The sequence below is a fragment of the Bacidia gigantensis genome, assembly GCF_019456465.1.
Source record: "Bacidia gigantensis strain McMullin 20006 chromosome Unknown contig_156, whole genome shotgun sequence".
NCBI lineage: Eukaryota > Fungi > Ascomycota > Lecanoromycetes > Lecanorales > Ramalinaceae > Bacidia > Bacidia gigantensis.
The window spans coordinates 1733845-1754384 of NW_025408594.1; the positions used below are offsets into that span (position 1 = coordinate 1733845).

Sequence of the window (20540 nt, forward strand, 5' to 3'; positions counted from 1 at the left end):
GCGTCAAATGTGACTCATCGCCAAACCACGTGATCGTCGATCATCCCTTTCCCCCTATTCTTCAACGTAGCCTCATTTCATTCAATTGTAATTGTTTTTCCTCTTTCTTCTACCCCACTGATCCTCAATCCTCATATCTCTTGAAGATGTCACTGAACCACATCGGCATCAGCGTGCCCCACGCAAACTTCAACGAGACAGTAGATTTCTACAAAAAAGCGCTCGCACCCCTCGGCTTCACCAAGATCTACAACCCAAACGAGAAAGTCGTGGGGCTTGGCAATCCTATCCCTTGCCTCTGGATTGCGGTGGAGAATGAGAAGGCGGCGCCGACGGGGTATGCGCATATTGCTTTGTATACGAGATGTGCGTGTCGCCCCCACCCCCTCTAACACTGTTTGTTTGGGCAAGTCTAACGATGATAGGAGAAACAGGGAGGTCCAAAGTTCACGAATTTTTTGACGCTGCGATCAAGGCGGGCGGGAAGGGGAATGGTGCCCCGGGCCTCAGGCCGCAGTATATGCCGACTTATTATGCGGCTTATGTGATTGATCCGGTTGGTAATAATCTGGAGGTCTTGACTTGTAATCCTTGTAGTCAGACCTTTTTTCTTCGTGTGGTGGGGACGGGAGTTGCGGTGGCGGTTGCGGTGGGGGGGTGGTTGTGGCAGAGCGGGAAGCTGGGATTGTGAGGGGTGCGTTTTGATTCTTCTTCTGGAGAGGTATGGACTTCTATCCTCTTCATATTAAGAGATGAACAGGTGTTGATGTCGAATTTCTGGCGATTGTTGAGCCTGAAACTGTGAGCGGCCTGTCGCGAGGTGTCTGAAGGTGTCTTGTGTTATTCAGAGTATAGTGCTTCGATTGCTTGTCTAGTATCTGCCTGTTGTTTATGGCTTTTCCTGACAGTCGCATATTTCGTAACTGAGACCATTGATGCGTGTTGTAATGCCTTTGCGGTGATGGCCGTCACCACCTGCTGCTTCGGCGGCAAACATTTGAATCAGAGATAGTCTATGGTGTTTCTATCGCGAAAGAGACTGCAAAGCGTAAGACTAGGACAGGCTCTGTCGAAAGTTGAGTCTAAGATGTGCCATCAAAGAATATGACTCATGAGGTAAGAGATGGTGTGTGAATGTATGTCGGCATGCGCTCAACGCGCGACCACCAGTCCAGCGCGCGGTGGGTATATGTATATAAATTATAATAAGTTGCCACTCTATCTCAGTTGGTGATGTGGTGTAATGGCAGCGTAAGAATTGCCAAAGTCCCACATTACATTATTCATGACTCATTCCTCTAGACATTTCGTTGTGGAACCTTCAAGGCCTACAATGCCCGAAACAATCTCGGTTCGATTCCGGGCATCGCCATCATATTTCACTTTTTGCGCTTCTTTTGTTGCGTACCGATCCCAGATATCAAAGAGTCTTTCTAATCTAAGAGTCGCAGGCAAACAATATCAATTCGAGTGAGGGGCCTCGCCTCATGACGTCATAGAGTACTTAAATACGCAGGTATGATCAAATGTACTGCGAGTGCTGCCTGTGATGTACACCTAAGTGCACCCCTATCGCTTGTTGCCAAGATCTGAAGTTTTACTGCTGTCATCCTTCCACAACGATCGGTAAGCTCTGGTTCGAATTGGCTCTTGGCCTCTAGTCTAGTCGGGGGTCTGGCAGGCAATTCTCGACCGAGAATCATGAGCCACTGCATCGATGGATGACGTCAGGATTGCCAAGAAGACCAAAATCTGGTGCGAGGACGTCCCCCGAGGCTCGCGCGAGTTGGGGGGATCTTAGGTGCTTCTTAGGTGCTTCTTGGGTGCTACGGTCGTAGCGAGATAAGCAGGGCGCATGGCACTAGAACTAGATGGGGAAGGCCACACCAATGGTATTAGTGGGTGACCTACTGCGTTGCTGACAAATTCCAGATCCGTAGTTCTAATTAGACAACATACTCGACTCACTGTCAAGATTTCCAATTTCTGAGTAAACGGAAACTAGTGATAGCATCAATCGACAGAACTGAGGTAAGTAGCATAAGCCTGAATAATCTCCTCGGCGGCCATGACGTTCGACAATGTTTCCCCGATTGAGATCATATATAAAAATGCCTCCTTGCTCTCCTCACATTTCATCTCATACATAGCAGCCATACCCTCGATCTTAGCACGATTCTCACTCAGACAACATGGCTCGTTTGACGCTCATAGCTACCTCGGCCGTCTTGTTGATATTGACCGCTGTTCACGCGCAGTGGCAACCAAACGTCGCGGTCGAAAATCGCACTCTTGACGAGATATACCAGGCGGCACAAGCTGAGAAATGTAGCCAACTCCGAGTCGCAGCAGGAGGAGATGGTATAAGATCTTTACCTTCAGGTGATCGCACAAGTGCTAACTAAGGTACGACAGCCAAAGGCTACTGGTCCGGCACTATCGAAGGCTTCCAAAAAAGATTCCCTTTGATCGATCTGAATCTGACCACCGACTTCTCTAAATACCATGATTCACGCATCGACCGTGCTTTTTACGCCGGTAACGAGGACATCGACATTGCCGCCCTTCAGACGCTTCAAGATTTCCCGCGCTGGAAGGCACAGAATCGTCTCATGTTCTACAAGCCGCAGAATTTCTCGGACCTTGTGAATGGCGAGAAAGACTTCGATGGCGCCTGGCTCCCCGTGTACTTATGTAGGCACACTGTGTTAAATTTCTCTCTTTTCCAACGCTGACTCATGACATAGTTGGTTTTGGACAATTCTTCTACGACAGCAACAAAATCAAGGAGTCAGAGATACCCGACAATTACCTGGACCTACTGGACCCCAAATGGAAGGGAAAGTTGATCTCAACCTATCCTAACGATGACGATGCAATTGCTTACCTGTTCTCCCTCCAAATTGCCAAGTATGGCTTTGAATGGTTCGAGCGCCTAGCTCAGCAGGATGTCCAATGGGTGCGCGGCAGCGCTACTCCTTTCATCCTGCTATCCCAGGGAGCCGACAACACTTCGTCCGAGCGCGCTATAACTTTCAGCACCACTCACCTTGACGGCTTCAACCCCGCGGTCAAGTCCACGATTCCGTCGAAAGAGGAATATTTCTCCTGGTTCCAAACCATGGCCATCTTCCGCTCAACCAAATGCCCCGAATCCTCAAAACTCTTCGTCTCGTGGATTTTGAGCGATGAATGGCAGGCGCCCTTGTCGAAGACGATTACCACACCTCTCAACCACTTGAACGCACTATCAGGCAATGAGATCTATACCAACAACAAAACCCAGACACAGGGATTCCGATATTTTGAGAATGATCGTGCTGTGGTGGAATGGTGGAAGACACAATATGAAACGACTCTAGGCCCTGCTGTGGGAATTGACCCGAATCTCATCTATTGATCATTCGCTAGCAAAACGTTGAGAGTAGTGCACCATGCTTTGAGCTAGTAGAATCAAAAGTTTCCGACCTTAGCTATCATAGGCACTACCGGCAGATAGCCACAGGTATAGGCCGGGAAGGCCTTGATTTCAAAAATGGGGAACGAAGCTATCTAATTTCAATCTTCTAATTAGCATAGCTATTAGGCAGCACTCCCCTCTACGACAGGTCCACATGCTCAGCTTTAGCAATCCTGGCAGTATACTCACCGCCCTAGTGCATTCATTGCCTCAACCCTAAGAAAAAGATAGTCGTTTTTCCCATCTATCTATCCCCATCCCCTCCCGATCCCCAGAATTCTCTAAATACCCCGAACATATGCAGCTTGAACGGCATCTTGTCGACGTTGTGCGGTTACTCATTTTCGTATCATGATTCCTCTTAAGGATTTAAAACCTATTGGACTTGTACCTTGCCTCACGTGTCTGCGCGGCGTGGAATTCTTATGAGAGCGCCGCGATAGGAATAAATTCACGACATAATGAATATGATAACGGTCGTTATCCCAGATATTTATCCTAGAAGCGCTGAGTAGAGCCTTTCGAGATACACCTAAATAATGTGATATCATTCCTACATCCTCCTAAGGTATTCAGTACTCTCTCACCTGGCTGCGGGCGTCGTTGCAAGGGATGCCAAAATCGTGTTAGTATTTTAACGTGGTTTCTTTCTTGTCACAACCGCCTTGGCTCTCCTTGCACGATTCGCAACAAAGTTAGCAGTCTCAAAGAGTATAGGGACAGACGACGGGTTTGCCATCATGGCCCTAGTAAGTAATGTCAAGAATTCCCAAACCTCAGTTCTGAAACGGCAAAGCTATCCTACCCTGCTTCTGGTCTATCTGTATCAGTGCTTGATGCAAGTGGACTTGGTTTGCACCTTGAGAATCTCGACGTCGCACAAAGAAAGCGATTTGCAAAGGTAGAGATCATGTCATACGTCTGGGACGAAACGAGCACGATACCGATCAAATTACCCACGAATAAGTTGACTTGTTGTGTCATAGTGAAGAAAGGCTTACGAAGACCAAATCATAGATTTCTCAGATATTACTCGAGTTGAGCAATGAAAAGCAAGACATCTCACGTGTGTCTAGGGATGCGAGAGTGGAACATTTCGTTTCAGCATATATATGGTTAAGACATGGATTCGCTGGAGCCCAGAGTCCCAACTACCGCACTTCGATCCGCCTTTGTCCAATTGGCGCTTAGAGTCCGCAGCTGAAGACCAAGCATGATGGATACGGGTTGCCCAATACTGTCGCGCCATACTCAGCGCAATGACTGTGATCTTATAACAGTGTTCTGATCGTGTTGTGCTTTGCGTCATTTTCTGCGTTTGTGGCGATATATGTTTCGTTCTCTAGGACGTACTTCTCTTCTGTATCGACATCTTGCCTGCTTGTTGGAAAGCAACGAGCGACGATCAGCACACTTGCTAAATAGTCCAACCACCTCATCACGATGCACTCCTTATATCTCAAGCTGATGTTTTGCCATCTCCTCTTATGTCCTTTCATTCAAACTCAATCATCTCTTGGGGCAGACCCGGTAGCCGACACTTTAATGATTACTGGGCTTGGCTACTACAACAAACGTCTCAGGGCAGGCTTTGACATCCACGACGATGAGTCGACTGTAAAAGTCGGAAAGTGCGATTTTTCGAAGTTAAAAGGTGGCAACGCGACGATTCCTTCGATAGGAGTCTTTGTACCTTGTAAGCCTGCGACGTACCAGACCAAATTTGCGTGGTGGGACACGGCTTATCATTTCACACTCTTGGTGACCCATACGTAAGTCGCATTCTTGAGATGGCGTTCTGTTTCCCCTTCTTCAAATCCTAACTACGAACCAAAATCGTTCCTTGACCTGTGTGATGCCTTTGAGGACGGCAACTAACGCTAATGTGCTATCACTTAGTATTGACCGTCCACCTAACGGAACTTTAATTAAAGCCTCTACATTCACTTTCAATTATAACACCCCTGACTCTGGTACAGTGAACATTGATTCTTTGCGATGGAAAGCAGAATATAGCATCGCGCCGGAAGGCTGGAAGGGAGATCTATATAAGCCGCTTTCATGAGACGTTGGCACCACTTTGAGAGACTAGGTCATACTTTGCAAGATGTAAACCATGCTTTTGGCATTGTATCAATACCATGCGAAGTCCGACCAGGCCGGATGCAGCCTGTATGCGTGATTTGATTCACGAAAATAATAACCACTTTTGCTTAGTTAGTGATTACTGCCGAGTGTGTGCTCATTCGCTTGTTGTATTTCATCTCAGACCTACGTCTTAACCAGGACGATATCGGGTTTTGACATCATGCGGACGCCCGATTTGACGGACCTATGTGTGTCCCTTCGCTATCAAACTATCCCATGTTACTTGCCAAAGACGACATCATGTCCAAGACTTTCCGTTGTGTCAAGTGTCCTTCTCTTTAATGATGGGGTTCCTGGTCTTATGATCCAAATCAACAGAGATCTAGAGCAAATAACAGGGCTTACTATTTGCTCTCGGTAGTCTCAGTGCCACATAACCTGACGACTGGTATTGTTTCGCTTGTGTCTGGAAAGTATCGTACTCTGTAGAGCTTAGCCTGGGCTTTCATTTCGTCGTTGCTAAGGTCGTGTAAGTCTCTGAAAATGCGGCCGCGCTGTACGCCATCGATAGTATCGACCACGATGCGGAGAATATCTACCTCCCGCCACGTGGCATAGCTTATTGTCTGGCGACATAAAAGTATTAGACTCAGGGTTATTACTGCCGCGAAGAGAATGCTAAGAATTCCACCGAGGAGAATCAGGGGCACGTATGTCATTCGATATCGCAGTACTTTTTGGGTGGCGGTAACTTGAAGATAAGTCTTGACATTTACTGTTGCTTCTGCATTTTTGATCTCGTAAAGAATGCGCTCTATCTCTCCAGCGACGTAGAGGAAGTTCATTGCGTATGTCTGATAGTCTATGACCTTTTTTGTACCGCACTGTCCGTCTGAAAGCAGAGGCACAGGACAACGCACTGCGCTTGAAAGAAGTGCAGGTGCCCAGCCGGGCATATTAGTTGTCGGTGTTTGGAAGTTCAGTACCTTCTGCCAATCTTCGACCATAGTGGACGTCATCTCCTGATCGTCCGACCAGGTACTTTCCTTAATCTCCCACGAAAGATCAGCCTTGCGTGTGAGGTTGTGTAGACCGGTCTGTCGGGTCATATTGCATATGATTCCCCAGGCTGACATAGTTGCTTTCGTTCCATTGAATCCAAAAGCTGTCATGTTGTAGGACTTATAGATAACATCACCATAAGGAGATGGCATGGCATCTAGGGTCATTTTCGAGTCGACGAACCTTCCGAGGTAGACTTGCAGAGCTTGAGCTTGATTCGTCAAGAAACCAGCAAAGGCAAATTTAGTAGTGTTCACATTTGTATACACATCCATTCTGCCCGGATATTCAGCCCGAAATACGGTATCATTGCTCTTCTCATTCTCTAGCTTCATATCGATGGCGACATTGTACGTTCCTGCTGTATTGATCGTAACATTATCCGGAGGACGGGCTTGACATTCTGTTCCCAATCGGTACCCAGGTACATTAGTCAGGCTGATGAACTCGGGCGGTAGTGCGTTTCTCGAGGCTTGCGTTGCGTTGATTCCAACGTACTTACCATCATCTAGCTTCTTCAGTGCGTTCTCAAATGCAACCTTGGTTAGCACTTCACTGATTTGCGGCAGAAAGTCCGATTGTTGTCGTTGCGTGTAGTTGTAATCGTTTTCCACATAGGTAGTAAAATTCGTATTGTCAAACGAGTAGCTTGGAATTGAATCCAACTTCGAGACGCGTGCAAAATCATTCATCTGACAGACTTTGACCGTAGAAGTCCCAGCATGTGTGGGAAAAGCTTCGTAGGCGATGACATTTTGCAATGCGGAAAATGCTGCAGCTGATACCAAGACGAGAAGGGCCAGCAAAAAACTCTTAGGATTTTCTTTATTGAGCAGTCTGAACAGGACCCTTGGGTTATAGGTGCCAGATTCCACCTTACCAGCCTCGACCAGACTCCCTAACGGAACGCTATTCTTTGTTTCTTCATTGTTCACTGTGACTCGAGCCGCCGAAAACCAGTAGAAATCAAGACAGAAAACCAGGCTCGGTGCAAAGATAGCAGTTGACATCACGTCTATTGCTTTCGCTTGGGTTTGGGTGAGGCTTCCACCGATGATAATAGAAGACAGGCCAATTTTCTCTCCTCGCCGTAGGTCGAGGGGGATCCAGATCGCGAGACTTAGAACTGGTAAGACTAGTAATGCGAGAGCAACAGGAAGGCCACAGGATGGGCGCAGTAGACCGAGGAGAGTCTTTCCAATGATGCGTGGATACGATGAGAACCTCCTATCCGGGTCAGGAATCGGATCTTCTTTCTCCGCATTTGGAGCAGAGGATCGGACGGTCTCATTGATTGCATGAGGTTGGTTCTGGGCAGCTGAGTCATCTCCGTTGGGGGAGGTATTTTCATGAGACATCTCGTCCTTGTTAGAAGTTCGACTGTATCGTTGTGGAAATGCATGCGATACCGACTCCAATTAACTTTGCAAAAATCTTATTTTGCATCGCATGTCCCACATGTTCTGTGTCATGAAATGAAGATTGCGGGCTCTGGCGCGTTAGGTAGCAGTACCTCTGCTGCATAACCCTGCCCTGTGGCTGGGTGCATTTGACTGGCAGGGACGGACCCCTGCAGGCTGATCGGAGCCCAAACGCATGCTATGTACCTATGAATAGGGCGGAAAAAAGCATTTTCAAGAAAGCCTTGTGATGCGACGGACATGTAAGTTGCAATGTCGTCGACCCTTTATGGCAAATGCGCCGTCCGCCTCCGCCTCAATATGCATAGCACTTTCGATTCAACCTGATGCACAAGCACAAACACAGAAAAGTGAGGCAATGACAGGTTAAGCGTGGCTGCGCTCCGCTGAAGCATCGAGAGTCCATGCCACATGAATCAACAGCTGAGAGTAATGTCTCCTCCTCATTTGTTGGCTTCCAGCTGACGTGCATAATTCATACTTATCGGGGCTTTGCTCGTTGAAATCACTCATGATTCAACACAGCCCAGATAACGATACCAATGGTCTCGAGAATCTGCATTTGTCACACCTCTTAGACCAGTTGGTGCAATTGACCAAATCGACATTGAGGCTGTGGTCAGCTTCAAAGCAAGTGTAGTATATTGACGGTAAAACCCTTTAAAGACTAATAAGGTAAGACTGCCCAGAACTACGGAATACCCCTGCTCGACCAAGAGCAGCAATAGATTGGTCGACAAGATCGCTTAATGATCAATTAGCTGAGCGGATCATCAAGCTGACTGATTGGTCATTAAATCGGGCATTTGGTCAAGTACATCAATTGTTCAAAGAGGTGTGACAGCCGTGTCATGGACAATTCATGACAAAGCCTGCCCTGACAGGCTTGTTCAGAACAAGTTCTGTGCATTGTTCTTACCGTGGCATATCAAAAGTCGCTGGGCTCTTGAGCAGACCCACGGGAGACCGGGAGACGAAGCTGGTTTGCGCGTATTGCTGCTACACGTCCTGCTGAGCCTCCACAATATGCACGTCGCAAATAAGATTCACATCATTCCCAACCTCATGCTCTGACGAATCAAGGATTGAACCTCAAGATCGTTTGATGGGTCCATGAGGAGTAGGGTAGACTCGATCAAGGAAGCCTCAATGTAGCTTGATTCTTCTCTAGCGACATCCAGTATCCTGATGGTCCCTGATGCTTGTTGTAAGAGGAAACCCGGATCCGCCGATCAAGCGTTCGACAACACCGTGATAGCCTGACACCAGAACTCCATCACTAGAAGCGTCGACTTCTACTTTGATATGTCTCTCGCTGAGATACAGCTCCTAGCATATTTTGCGAAGCGTGCATGAAGCTCACGTCAGCTTCCACGATCACGTTTCTCGGGGATAAAGTACGGCAGCACCAGCAGGGGCGTGCCTCTAAGCGCTCCAATATGACAGGTCCGCCCACACATATTTTGCGAGCCCTGCATTAGCCTGCATATAGGTTTTAGCAGCAGTGAGAGAGCCTTGCAGTCAACTGCGAGTTTAGTGGGTCGAGCTCGCAACAGCTCGCAACAGCCCGTGGTCTGCGTCATGTTTGCATTTCTCATAGTAGAGAACCACGGAGATACTGGATGCCGCGAACACCGTTTACAAGCGGTCGCATGGATCAAGTCGTCTGATCGCCTTGGTGGAAGTGCGTGAATTTTGGCAGAGCATGTTAAGAAGGGCTGCGAGCCCGGTCTTCCGGTGAGTCGTAGTCACTGGAAGACAGGCACACAAGATCTCCTCACAAGCATACTATTGTAAATTTTCAGCTGGATATCCACCTTTACGTTCCCCTATAGCACGACATCAGCCAGTATGGATCGTATCGGAAGATGGAACGTGGTGCATCAGTACCAAAAGCGCTCTCTACTTATCGCCATCAACTGCCTAGGTAGCTTGGCAATCTTCTTCTTTGGCTACGATCAAGGCATGATGGGTAGCGTCATGGTTTCGATCGACTTTGCCGTTCACAAAATGAAATATGGCCATGTTGAGCCCGGGACGACCCAAGTCGTAGTAGACAATAGTCTACTTCAAGGTGGCATTGTGAGTCCTCGTCGGATGACGAAATCTAATGACAACTAAGATCGTCGCAGAACTCGGCGTACTACCTCGGCTGTCTAGTGGGCAGCTTGTGGGGCGGATGGATTGCTGAGAAGATCGGTCGAATCAAGGTCATCGGGATCGGTGCGATTTGGGGAGTCTTCGGTGCTTGTCTACAGTGCTCAGCTATGAATGCTGACTGGATGATCTGTGGTACGTGCCGGTGTATGAATGTTTGAAAGGCATTGAGTTCGTTGCTGACATGATTTACAAGCTCGTGTCGCCAATGGAATCGGCACTGGAATGCTGAACGTCATCGTCCCCGTCTGGTCTACTGAAACTGCTCCGCACACTTCTCGCGGAATGTTCGTTTCCATTGAATTCTTCTTGAATATCTTTGGAGTCGTTGTTGCATACTGGCTTGGATTGTGAGTGGATACAAAAGCCATAAGAGGTCCAGGTTCATACTCATTGATAATGCAGTGGATGCTCGTACGTTGGCGGCGGGTACAGCGAGTTCGTGTGGCGTTTCCCCGTCGCATTCCAAATCATACCTCTGTTGTTCCTGGCTGCCATTGTTTGGTTCTTCCCCGAGTCACCTCGTTGGCTGGTGAAGGTGGGACGCGAAGACGAAGCGCGCTACATTCTTCTTAGGCTCCGAGGTGAGGATGAAGCCGAACTCGCAGAAGCAGAATTCCAGGATATCCGCAATATTGCAGAACTAGAGCGGAAGTCCGGCAAGACCAATAGCTATTTTCATATGCTTTGGGACGTCATGCCGAAGGCTGTGGGCGGTGGGTCTTCTGGCTCTCTTCACCTCGGCAGGCGTGTTCAATTGGTTATCTGGCTTCAGATACTACAAGAATGGATTGGCATTGCAGGGGTCACCATCTGTAAGTCTTGATGAAACCAGCTCCATCCCAATGCTGATGATCGCGTGAATAGATGCAAACGATATTTTCCGACAGGCAGGTTATTCTGGCCAGAAGGCGCGCTGGCTGGCTGGCGTCAACGACATCACTTACATGGTACGGCACTAGAACAACGTCATCCTACCGGGAATGATTGCTAATGTGTCAGTTTTCAACCCTTTTTGCCGTCTTCACTCTGGACAAGCTCGGTCGGCGGACCTCGCTCTACCTTGGAGCGATCGTAATGGGCATTTCCATGTTTCTTTCGGGTGGTCTCTCAGCAGCCGCAAGCACCCATCCGAAGGGAAGTTCCGAGGCTTCTCAGTTTGGAGCCGCTGCTGCGTCCTTCACCTTCACCTTCATCTTCAGTATTGGTTTTGGCGCCACGTGGCTCACAATTCCCTGGCTCTACCCTGCCGAGATTTTCCCCCTGCAAGTCCGAGCCAAGGGCAACGCATGGGGTGTCGTAGGTTGGTCCATTGGAAACGGATGGACGGTTCTCCTACTGCCTATAATCTTCGCAAACCTCGCCGAAAAGACTTTCTACATCTTCGGCGCTGTCAATTTCTTCACGCTTCCCGTTGTATGGGCGTTCTATCCCGAGTCTAACCAGCGTACACTCGAGGAAATGGACCTTCTCTTTGCGTCTAACAGCTGGTTCAATTGGGAGGCGGAGAAGACCTACGCTATGCTGCGCGAGCAGAATCCCGAGCTGGTACAAGCAGCGCAGAGAGGCAACAGTGTCGTGGACCCGGAGACCGGTATGAAATTGAGGGGAAGTAGAGGCGCCAGTCTCGTACCTCAGGACTCGACGCAGATCGAAAAGTCCGCCTCAGAGAAGTGATGTATGTGTAACATTGCCGTGTCCGCCACTCAGACGACATTTTTGAATGGAATTGTGCCGGTGTTGGTTAGATTGGGTGATCTGTCGTTTCTGTCGGCCTCGAGTCGAACATTCGGACATACGTAGACCTTGCTTGTACTTCTTTACGATGGCCTGCGACGTTTTCACAAGCACCAAGGCTACGTTGTGTTTACCAATGATGATGTAGGCTTGCCTGAGCATATTCAATACTTGCCGTTCTGCTAGATTATGTCGATAGTGCAAAGCCTGGAAGCATCCATGGAGCGGGCTTCAGCCGAATCCATGTTCACTAAGCCAACAGAAGACGCGAGTAAGGTCTTCTGTTCTATCTCAAAGAGTTCCAGCATTCCTGTTCGACGGTATTGATGATGATGATCAGCGTCTTTCTCCAGTAGAAGGCCAACTAAGTCACAGTTGCGTTCCTCCAAGCCTTGCACTCTACTCATTATTGGCATGTAATAGAAAGTCCTCCGAATGGGGGGCGATGAGCGCGTATGCGGAACATTATCTAAACTCGCGTTGCTCCATTCGTGCGTTAAGGAGATGGCGTCCTGAAAGATAGCCTTCCATTTGCGATTAGCGGCGTCGCCGTCCGCACGCGGGAAGTACATGAGCTCGACGGACCATAGCGTGCACCGGACATTGAGATGGCCACCAGTGACAGGGCCAAAAGCATCATCACAGAGGAACGTCCTTGCCTCGAGTATATTGACGTAAGCGTGCAGCTGATCTGATCTGGCTCGTCTTTGTCTATAGTCCCAGTATGGGCCGTCGACAGAGATCCAAGACCATGACGGCGCGATGTACTGAGCTGACTGGGGACTGTTCATTTTGGTTGGGTATTCTGATTTTACCCAGAGCAATTCAATCAGCAGCTCAGGTCTCGACAAACCAGCAACAAAGTTTTCTTCGGGCCAATTCATTACTTTGAAAACCATGCGAGCAATGCCAGAAAATGCGGCAAGTCTATCAGAGGCGACTGTCAGACTCTTCTTGGAAAATTCTTGTCTGATCCGTAACCACAGGATTTTCGGATTGTCACTCTCTTTGAGTAGCCTGATTAAGTTCTTTGTTGGTACTCCGTAAAGTTCGGAGTCTACACCCTCAGGATACACCTCAGAAGCAGCCAAACAATGACATTGCCACCGAACTTGATCTTTTGAAAAATGTATTGTTCGTTTTGACAGTAGCCATTCTTGGAATGCCCATCCTCGATCACCCAAAGGCTTCATGGCTTTTTCAGCTGCCCAGCCACGAGTTTTCATCACCATCTTTTTGCTTGGGAAACAGGTCCACGTTGCTTCAATACGGCACGGCCACACTGATAAAGGGGTTCTCGAATAATACAGGCCTCCATCGGAATTGATAGAGTTTGTTGCTGAAATGGTAAGAGTCGAATTTGCATAGATGTCTCCCATTATCGAGGCTTCATGAAACCATTCCTGCGTTGAGTTCTGTAGAATGCACAGAGCATCAATCCATAAATAACGAATCCCGAGATTACGAGTCATTATCACCGCATGTTGAAATGTGTTGGGAAGGGCATTCAAGTGAAAGCCGGCTTGGAAGAGAGAAAGGCTGTTGGTTGTCAATGTAGTCTTGCAATCACCACCCCAGCAGTGGCTCAAGGTCGCGTACACCGTGTGGGGTGGGAGCTCTTCGCAGGTAATCAATTTGATGAAATCCGGGGGCAAAGTGGAGGAAAGATCTAGTAGTCTGAGCGGCAGGATGTCCCTCGTGGCAGCGAGAGTTTGAACGTCGAAACATTCATAGTGAGATGTTACACACTCCCTCATCCACTGTGCAATCTGCCAAAGGGTGGCGTTAGCGCAGTTGAAGGAAGAAGTTGAACGCTTGATATTGGTATAGTCGTCCTCCTCATGGTCAAGATCAAGCACTGCAATTCGGGACCAAGAAAGATGATTCCTATTCGAAGTCCAGTTATCACACTCCAAATCAGACTCTGCAGGCGGGATACGCATCCAGGCATATATTTGCGCCTTGTAGTAGGTTCCGAATGATTGGATCAGTATCCCTATCTGCCGGGATGACGAAACAAATGCCTCATCAATATCTTTGTGCATTTGTTCCAGGTGTAGCGAGTCGATCTGGCCAAAAATCAGGTTACAAAGGTGGCATCCTGCGTTCGCTGAAGACTCCAGCGCATGTATATCCAGGTGATGGTGGTAATGGCGATCATCCTCCAGTTCTTGATAAAGAATATTGTCTTTCCATTGTGCTTCATGATCGAAGAGCTTGGTACAAGACTCACATAATCTATCGAACTCGATAGCTTCGTCGTGCTCCATATCAAGAACAGGGCGTGGAACGAGTGTTCTCAACCAGGATCTCTAAGATTGCTGTACCCTACCAGGACCAAGTTTTGCGTCTACTCATCCCTAACCCACGCGAAGGATGGTGAGTAGCCGAAAGGTATGGTCCTATGGGTCGACAAAAGCCCGTATTGCTCGTGTGTGATGCGGGTCATCCCTCTTCATGCGCATTCAAAGTTTTCAAATGCACAACCGTTGTTTTGGAACGCTGGAACAGGGCCGCTTTCAAGACGTATCGATACTTCGCCGTAGTGGCGAGCGTATGCTTGATGAGGGGGTATGTACACAAAGTGTTAAAAGGGAAAAGAAGAACCAACACAAGCCAGATAAAAGCGCGGCCGCTAATTCCGAGAGCCAGGCACGGAATGTGGAATACTCGACCTTTAATACATTTGGGGATCCTCGCGTGGTCGCCAGTCGGCTATCCAGATTCACTGTATCTTTTGATCTTCCCGTGTCGATACTCTCAAACAGAATCCTGAAGTCTTGCCTGCAAAGCGTTCAGAAAAGTATTTAATTGGTTGACTACCCGAAAGGCCAACTAAGCGCAGCCGCGAGGGTCGTCCAGCCTCCAGAATCCAGGTTTCTCTCATTCCCAGAAGGTGCGCCATGTGTTTGTTGATACACTACCGTCGAAGCAGGGCCATAGAATTGCTGGCAAACAGTTGACATACCAGGCAGTGATACAGCTCGCTCCCTTCTACGTTCGCGAAGGCGGTACAAAGAGTCATGGCTGGAAGAATGATCGCCTCCGCACAGAATCCTGGGTGTTCATAGGCAGCCTGACTTGAGCTGAATCAAAGCTTGGAACGGAAGCTTCGGCTGAGCTTAAGAATAAGGATACCCTCCCCTTCACCCTATATGAGCTCGGAGCCTACGAGGCGGCGTCCACCCTACATAAGTGAACCTTGCGAATGGGCAGAAAGAGCATGGTAAAGAGCATGGTAAAGAGTATGCTCATCCTTCTGAGATGAAAGGTCCTCCTCTTTTCAACCCATACAAACCTTGTCGCTACGAGGGTACTGCGACATCGCAAAGTGACAGCCTAAATCCGGAGAGACGGTGTTCAGAAAGATCCAACGAGAGCCCTTCTCGCCGCTAGTCTCCAAAGCTCAAAGCCTACGCTACAGTGATGCGATGGGACAGGGCGGACCTCAGGCATTACATGAAAGCTCGTACAAGGGGCAATGACCCAAATACCAGCAGGCACAACCTTGGCACGAACTTCTCGTAGCCCGAATGCCTTCATAGACGAAGTCTTGAAGACTTTTGCGAAGAGGAGTATACAATGAAAAACAGCTGGTAGATGGGGAAGACCTTCTGAAGAGAGTTGGCAACGCGTTTGGTGATAAGGCGCTGGAGCGTCGCAATGAAAGCAAGAGGCGAAAGATGAGGGTGCGAAGCCACAAGACGTGCTTGCTGCTGCATGGATTGAACCGAGGAGCAAGTCTTCTTTTGGTAGGCCAAGATCAATCTCGGATGATCTTTGGGAGAATACTATACCAGATGAAGAGAAACCAAAAGGACCGCAGCCGCAAACCCGTCTACGTGGCTACAAGGGAGGCTCAAATCGCGTCCCAATATGGAGTAATTTCGTCCAACCCTCCGAGTGCCTTTGGCCTAGGAAAAGGCGTCCACTGGCAGTCAGAGTCTGGCGCTCTCAAGGGGCATAGTTGCAAGAGCCTGAAGGAGCTTGCAGGACAGTATTATAATATCTTGACTGATGACATGACAGCGCCTCTTGCGATGGCTGCAAGCTGCGGACAAGTGCACCTTCCGCCGAGATTCAGGCGAGAGAGTGACGTGCTCTGCGTTTTTTTCTGGGAGTCTGACGACTTCTTTTGGAATCAATTTCGGAAGTGCCAGTGCCTAAGACTTTCCGCCCTTAAGGATCAATAAATGTTGCGCTCCGCGTAAACGACAGCGTTATCAGTTCACACAATATTGGTACCTCCGAGTTCTCTTATACTTTCGTACAGAAAAGCATCTCTCTCGAGTCGTGACTAATTACGATGATCGTGTCCCTCGCGTCAGCAAAGCCATAGCTCACCTCCCGTTTGAACTGCCCCGTGAGCTCGAGACCTAGGTTAGTTCATAGAGGAACAGTCTGCGCATCGCAAACATGCATGCAATCTGGACTGTTGCAAGGAGTTCTCGACCAAAAAATCGCTTCCAAGACTCCAGCCCAGGGACATCTCGCCCATTTCCAGCGTGAATAGCCCGCCGTAAAACAGCTTTTCTCTCACATTCCGGGACTCTCCCTTGATTGGCCGAAAGAGGTGATACTGTGTGGCTCAACCAGCTCATCGGTGGCTTCACGGAACGCCTACCGCGCTGTTTTCCATGCAGCTAAAAGATGAGTCACAGTTTGCATGCCGACGAAATTCGTATAGCTTTAAATTGAAGTGCTCTGGCTCCTCCAATTTTCATCAGGATCTTGTCACAACTGCCTGTCATGGCTTCCACAAGATTGACCGCTCTTGATCTATTAATGCCCCCAGCCTACACTCGCCTACTGCTAACATTTGGAAGGAAAGGCGAGGATGAAGTGTCCTCAATTGATACCATACTCAGGGAAGGGCTCTCTCGCCTAGTGGAGACAGTACCTGTGCTCAAAGGTGAAGTATTCACCACAGGCCAACGTGCTGGCGAAGTCGCTGTGCAGCCGCGCACTGATATCAAGAACCCGCCTCTGTTCCAGGTTAGAGACTACACCTTGAAAGATGGGAAGCCCATGAAATCCTATTTGGAGCTGTATGCACGCGATATGCCAATGACTGAGCTTGATGGGGAAGATCTGGCACCATTGCCAACCTTCCTCAGCAACCCTGCGCCTGTTTTTGCCGCCCAAGCCAACTTCATAGCTGGCGGCCTGATACTTTGTGCATGTTTCCATCATTCTGTCTTTGATGGTCCTGGTGCTGGTGTGATCTTGAAAGTATGGAGTGAATGCTGTAACTTTCTGCAAAACCCAGCCGATGGGCCGAAGCTTTTATCTCCCGTAGCGACAGACCGCAATGTCCTATTAGAGAGCGGCAAGCCAAGCACGAGTCTTGACATATTGGCAGGATATGAGATTACTACTCCTTCAAAGGATAGCACGACGGAAGAGCAGAGTGCACCCACTGTGGCGGTAACCGAGATGACAACAGCAACCTTTACGATACAAAACGAGACATTGCAAAGATTGAAGGTCGACGTGAATACCTACCTATCGCAGCGAGGCAAGAATGAATGGGTATCAACCAACGACATACTTTGCGCCGGGCTATGGCGCGCTATCACAAAAGCACGACTCGAGTCCCCAGACGCACACTTCGGTACCACTTCTCGCGTAGGAATGGCTGTCAATGGCCGGTCAAGGATGCAACCACCTCTATCGGACGAGTACGTGGGTAATGTGAACATCTACACTGCTACTGAAATAGACATGCCCCCACTCTTTTCAGATGCCACCGAGTCGCTGGCCGAAATCGCAGTCGCAATACGTCGCTCCGTTCTCTCTGTGAACGATGAATACATCCGTCATCTAATCCACAAAGTCAACCAGCTGCCTGACCTTAGTCTCATCACCCCTTCCTTCAAAGTGTGGGGCAATGATCTGGCAATCACTACTTGGAGGGAGATGGGTATCTGTGACCTGGATTGGGGTAGTGGTATTTGTGGTGGGAAAGTGGACTTCGTGAGGATTCCATCGGCGCGCTTTCATGGCTTATGCGTTGTGCTGCCTCGGACGTCTCACAAGCCCGACGCCGTAGAAGTCTTGATGGGCTTGAAGACCGAAAGTATGGAGCGACTTAAAGGTGATGCGTCGTTCAAGAACTTTGCCTCTTTCCAAAGCGAACGGGGCAGTCTCAAGGCTGGCGAAGGAAGCACATTTCATCGTTAGTAGGCCAAGTCAACTGATGAAATATCAGAACACAACTCGAGTAGCAAGCATATGTCGTCGACGTGGGCAACCATTAGCTCAGCAGGTTACTCAGAGTAAAGCACCCTGGTGCTGCGTGCAACTAGCTATTGAGTGCTATCAAAGAGTTTTGCTATGAAGTATGTGACCTCGGTACAGGAACGTCGGTCTTCATGGTCTTAGGGAAGTAATCGTATGTTTCACTGTGCGCAACAGGAACGTACCCCTGGCGGGTAAATCTCCCGAACCCGATGTGTTTTATATCACGCTGGTGAGACGACACCAAAACCAGCTGATCTAGCATCATCGGCGAAATCTGCTACAATGTCACGCACTACTCCCCTATGAACATGCGGCTGCTATGTACGTCAGGCGGTTTGTGGCTTCGCGTGGGGAACTTCTCATATCGCTTCCTGTCAACATTGCAAAACAACCATATCCCGTCCCGTGTCACACCCTCATTACCGAAAAAGGCTATGAGACCCCCCACGAGGCTCAAATACGCAACGATACCCCAAGACATTCCGGTAACATCTGACACTCCGCTGTCTACTCGTGCAGCAGACTGAGTCAGATCCTCGCTATTCCACATCTCCACCCAACCTGACCATACCATGTTTCTCCGCTCCCTCATCCCCACACTCCTCCTCCTCTTCACACCCCACGTAGCCGCCCTCTCAATCCTCTTGCCCCTCTGGGCCTGGCCCGACGCCTCCTGGCAAAACGTCTACACCGCAATCAGCTCCTCGCCTTCAACAACCTGGCACATCGTGATCAACCCCAACTCGGGCCCTGGCACCACCGGCAGCGCGCCATCCGCGCAAGTCTACACCGACGGCGTCGCAAAACTCAACACCTACGCCAACGCCCTCACTTACGGGTACGTCAAGACAGGCAAAGCCGGCCGCGCGCAAGCGGACGTCCACGCCGAAGTCGACACCTACGCATCATGGGCGACGCACGTGCCCGAGAACATCAGCATAGCGGGCATCTTCTTCGACGAGGTGAGTAGTATGTGGGACGCGCAGGCCGATGCTTCAAAAATCCAGTACTATACCGATGTCGCGAATTATGCGAGACAGAAGCCCGGGTTGGCGGGGCATGTGGCTTTCAACCCTGGCACCTTGGGGCCCGAGCAGTTATTCGATGTCGCGGACTTCATGGTGGAGTTTGAGAATGCGGTCGGTGAGTGGCATGGCGCGGATACTATTGCGACGTTCCCGCAGGCGCGGTTGGGGAAGTCCGCCGTGTGGGTTTATAATTCTGCGCCCGAGACGGATGTGGCGGGCGCGGTGGCGGTCATGCAGGGGAAGGGCCTCGGCGCTGTTTACTTTGACTATGGGTATTGTGATGGTGGGGGAAGCCGACCGGGTGTTATAAGACATTCGATGCGGGCAATTTGAAGACGTTGACGGATGCTGTTGGTGGGGGGCAGGGGCAGGGGCAGGGGGGTGCGGCGGCGTCGCCGGGGACGGCAGGGACGGCGGGGAATGTGACGCAGTGCGCGGCGGTCATGGAGTAAGAAGGGTGTGGGATACTATGGCGGTGCGAGGTGCGGAGCCTGACAGGTACAGGTTTCGCTACAGGGCTGGTGGTTCCTTGAAACCTTTGACCAAGTAATAATGTATAATGGAGGGCCATGATCTGGGTCAATGACAGTGGTTTCTGACAGTCTCATTAAGTAGTTATGATCGGATTGTTCTTTACGTTAGGAAGTGTTGACCACAGAGCTCAATAATAACCTTTAAAGATTCTAAGAGAAGGAGGCAAAAGTGCGATACCCCTCAATGAAAAGGGACGTCTGGTCAGCCTCTTTCCCCCTTACCTTCAATGCTTGACTGTGCTTCCGAAAGCGCCTTCTGGATGAGCGGCTCCAGCTTTGATGCCATCGCGCCCTGCAGCATCACTGATGTCGCACTGTGCAGTATGATCCACGCAGTAGTACGTCGCGATTTCCGAGGCAATTCTTGACCGACGCCAAAGTCCTGATGAAGGGGATCAGGTGATTCTAGCTATGACTTAGGGCGGCATATCAAGGCACTTGCGAGAGAGATCCTCATGGGAAACCTGTAAATGCTTAATGTCAAGCTGGGCGATGGCGGTGAGCATTTTCCGGAAACAAGGCCATGAAGACTCTAAGAACGCCGTCGAGGCCTAGGAGACGCCCCCCGACGACCAGCTTTAGGCGGACTTTCTTGGCACTCCAGCCCCGGAGCGCACCCATAAATTCAGGTGTGGAATGAACAGCTGGGGCGACCACAATACTTTCCACCGTCACGACCACAACAGAACAATCATCAAATCAGCATCCGTCTCATTGCTCGCATGCGCAACGTGAAGACTGGACGAGAGATGAAGTCGTGCAGCAATTGGGGTCAAAAATAGCATCAGGCGCTACCCCGGCCAAGGCACGA

At 49.5% G+C, this 20540-nt stretch overlaps 5 protein-coding genes across 5 annotated transcripts; 3 read left to right on the top strand and 2 right to left on the bottom strand.

The window, feature by feature from the left end:
- Nucleotides 1-2192: 2192 nt before the first annotated feature.
- KY384_002820 (uncharacterized protein) lies at nt 2193-3400 on the top strand (the record flags this gene model as incomplete). Its single annotated transcript, XM_044811342.1, has 3 exons — nt 2193-2361; nt 2416-2694; nt 2748-3400. The coding sequence occupies 3 exons, from the start codon at nt 2193-2195 to the stop codon at nt 3398-3400; spliced, it is 1101 nt and encodes a 366-aa protein (XP_044672225.1).
- Nucleotides 3401-5952: 2552 nt separating this feature from the next.
- Nucleotides 5953-7968, bottom strand: KY384_002821 (uncharacterized protein; the record flags this gene model as incomplete). Its single annotated transcript, XM_044811343.1, has 1 exon — nt 5953-7968. One exon carries the CDS (start codon nt 7966-7968, stop codon nt 5953-5955), a length of 2016 nt encoding a protein of 671 aa, XP_044672226.1.
- Nucleotides 7969-9882: 1914 nt separating this feature from the next.
- KY384_002822 (uncharacterized protein) lies at nt 9883-11865 on the top strand (the record flags this gene model as incomplete). Its single annotated transcript, XM_044811344.1, has 4 exons — nt 9883-10113; nt 10706-11003; nt 11083-11138; nt 11191-11865. The coding sequence occupies 4 exons, from the start codon at nt 9883-9885 to the stop codon at nt 11863-11865; spliced, it is 1260 nt and encodes a 419-aa protein (XP_044672227.1).
- Nucleotides 11866-12107: 242 nt separating this feature from the next.
- KY384_002823 (uncharacterized protein) lies at nt 12108-13397 on the bottom strand (the record flags this gene model as incomplete). Its single annotated transcript, XM_044811345.1, has 2 exons — nt 12108-12611; nt 12741-13397. The coding sequence occupies 2 exons, from the start codon at nt 13395-13397 to the stop codon at nt 12108-12110; spliced, it is 1161 nt and encodes a 386-aa protein (XP_044672228.1).
- A 3277-nt stretch (nt 13398-16674) lies between these two features.
- KY384_002824 (uncharacterized protein) lies at nt 16675-19648 on the top strand (the record flags this gene model as incomplete). Its single annotated transcript, XM_044811346.1, has 3 exons — nt 16675-18103; nt 18796-19451; nt 19490-19648. 3 exons carry the CDS (start codon nt 16675-16677, stop codon nt 19646-19648), a joined length of 2244 nt encoding a protein of 747 aa, XP_044672229.1.
- Nucleotides 19649-20540: the final 892 nt, after the last annotated feature.